Genomic DNA, 2,500 nt, shown 5'->3' with positions numbered 1-2,500 from the left:
ACATATTTAAACACTCTCCCACCTGTGAGTCTCTCCACATTGTCAATCCACTGGTTTTTCATAGTGTCAAAGTGTTCGTACGCTGCCTTGTTGCCCGGATTCTTCAACAAGATACGGGCAGCAGAAGTCACCTGGACAATAACAAACACGCCACACTTACACTGTTTTCTTCTTTTTTATGTGCAGGATTCGTGCAATTAATCAAATCCGCCATGTTAATACAAACAGAAAACAAGCACCTGCGGTGTGAGCTCGCGGGCATGTTTGACAGCAGCGTGAATCCCTTCTACTGTGCCCTTATTGGCTGCTCCCACAGCAGCCGCCTTCTCCGCAGTCGCGCCGAGACGGCCTGCGTGGGCCTCAAAATTCCCTGCCCGCTCATCAAAGACCTACAACACATAGACTTTTAGTTTTAGCCGCTTGGATGGTGCAGAATATGCGCGCACTACATGACAGACCTCCTCTCGGTTTGGGGCGTCGGCGGGAGCGGTGGCAGCAACGGCCAACAATTTGATCGGTGTGGTGGTGTCGCTGAAGACATCTGATACTTCCTGGGTCATCACCTGCTGCATTTTATGCCTCAGGTCCTTAAACAAGCATATGCTACATTGTCAGTCCACTCGGTGGCGCTCTGCACCAGTTCTTTTCATCAATTGACAAGCAGGTCTTAGATTCAAACTGCAAAAGCATATATTTGCAGCAAACTTTTTTTTTTTACACCTTTAACGTATGCAAAAAAAATGGCTAAGTCCAAAATAGTTCAAGGAACTTTAAAAATGTTGGTTGGACGACTACCTTGAGGCTGTCATGTAGCTGCGCAGCCGTCGCTCTAGCGTGGGGGGCCTCAGCCTCGCCCCTGCCTGCCATGTCTGCCAAGGATGTCATCAGACCCTCTACTCGGTCGCAGCGACCCATCATGTCCTGGCGGTAAGGTCCCAACAGGCCTCCTGCCAGTCTCCTTCCTTCTCCAACCATCCCTCTGATTGCTGCCTGACCTGAAGAGAGGATAAAGGTCGGAGATCGTCCTTCATATCACGTTCAAACACCTGCTCTGTCATTAAAAACAATGTGTGGAGATCTTGGAGGTAAACAGCTGTTTTGCAGTGACAAAAATATTCAGACACACCTCCTCATCCTCTAAATACGTAACTTTTAGGTGTCCCAATACTTTTGACAACAAAGAATCAATCGTAAATGGTCTAACTATATGTTTTTTTTTCGAAACCACAAGACACAACGTTAATATAATTACTCATTGAGCTACATTTTAAAAACTGTTTTACGTCTTTGCCATAAACGTGGAGGGAAAAGAGTGTCTCCATGGTGACTGTCGGTACACACGCAAAATCCTCATTTAAATATGGCGGTCTGCACCACTTTTACACTTGTTATCAATTGTACACGCGGTCTTAGTGGATCACCCGCAACATGCACGCGTCCACTAACAGTAAACACAATTGTATTGTTTGCACATGTTATTTAGCGCGTGTTATTTGAATGTTAGTAGATCGGGCCCAAAGTGTAACCAACAGCTGAGTAGCACCAGCAACATTTTAAAGTGGTACAGAAAGCTGCTCATGATACTTCAAATGCAATTACTGCCATCTAGTGACGTTAGTAAAAAAAAACAAAAAAACAAAAACACTACATCAGTTAAGTTAAAGGCCTACTGAAATGAAATGTTCTTATTTGAACGGGGATAGCAGGTCCATTCTATGTGTCATACTTGATCATTTCGCGATATTGCCATATTTTTGCTGAAAGGATTTAGTAGAGAACATCGACGATAAAGTTCGCAACTTTTGGTTGCTGATAAAAAAGCCTTGCCTGTACCGGAAGTAGCGTGACGTCACAGGTTGTGGAGCGCCTCACATCTGCACATTGTTTACACCAGCAGCGAGAGCGATTCGGACCGAGAAAGCGACGATTACCCCATTAATTTGAGCGAGGATGAAAGATTCGTGGATGAGGCACGTGAGAGTGAAGGATTAGAGTGCAGTGCAGGACGCCAGGATGTATCTTTTTTCGCTCTGACCGTAACTTAGGTACAAGGGCTCATTGGATTCCACACTTTCTCCTTTTTCTATTGTGGATCACGGATTTCTATTATAAACCCCCTCGGATACTATATCCTCTTGAAAATGAGAGTCGAGAACGCGAAATGGACATTCACAGTAACTTTTATCTCCACGACAATACATCGGCGGAGCACTTTAGCTTCGGAGCTAACGTGATAGCATCGTGCTTAACTGCGGATAGAAACAGAAGAAATAAGCCCCTGACTGGAAGGATAGACAGAAGATCAACAATACTACTATTACTTCTACTATCAGGAGACACCGAACCAAACCCTGGACCTGTAACCACACGGTTAATGCTGTCCCGCCTGGCGAAGCCTAGCTTTGCTGTTGCTAACGACGCCATAGAAGCTAACTTAGCTACGGGACCTCGACAGAGCTATGCTAAAAACATTAGCTCTCCACCTACGCCAGCCCTCATC

At 45.4% G+C, this 2,500-nt stretch overlaps 1 protein-coding gene across 6 annotated transcripts in view; it reads right to left on the bottom strand.

The window, feature by feature from the left end:
- The window catches only part of LOC133657210 (vinculin-like), a 54,902-nt gene that overhangs the window by 16,671 nt on the left and 35,731 nt on the right, over window positions 1-2,500 (bottom strand). For all 6 annotated transcript variants that reach the window (XM_062058236.1, XM_062058240.1, XM_062058237.1 and 3 more), the window contains 4 exons: window positions 796-995; window positions 459-587; window positions 240-389; window positions 23-131 (listed from right to left, as the gene is read on the bottom strand). In XM_062058236.1, coding sequence (XP_061914220.1) covers window positions 23-131; window positions 240-389; window positions 459-587; window positions 796-995 — 588 coding nt within the window. The remainder of the gene's footprint in view (window positions 1-22; window positions 132-239; window positions 390-458; window positions 588-795; window positions 996-2,500) is intronic.

This window comes from Entelurus aequoreus, linkage group LG09 (assembly GCF_033978785.1).
Source record: "Entelurus aequoreus isolate RoL-2023_Sb linkage group LG09, RoL_Eaeq_v1.1, whole genome shotgun sequence".
Classification (NCBI taxonomy): domain Eukaryota; kingdom Metazoa; phylum Chordata; class Actinopteri; order Syngnathiformes; family Syngnathidae; genus Entelurus; species Entelurus aequoreus.
The sequence above is the reverse complement of the archived record's forward strand: the minus strand, read 5'-3'. Positions and strand labels throughout refer to the sequence as shown.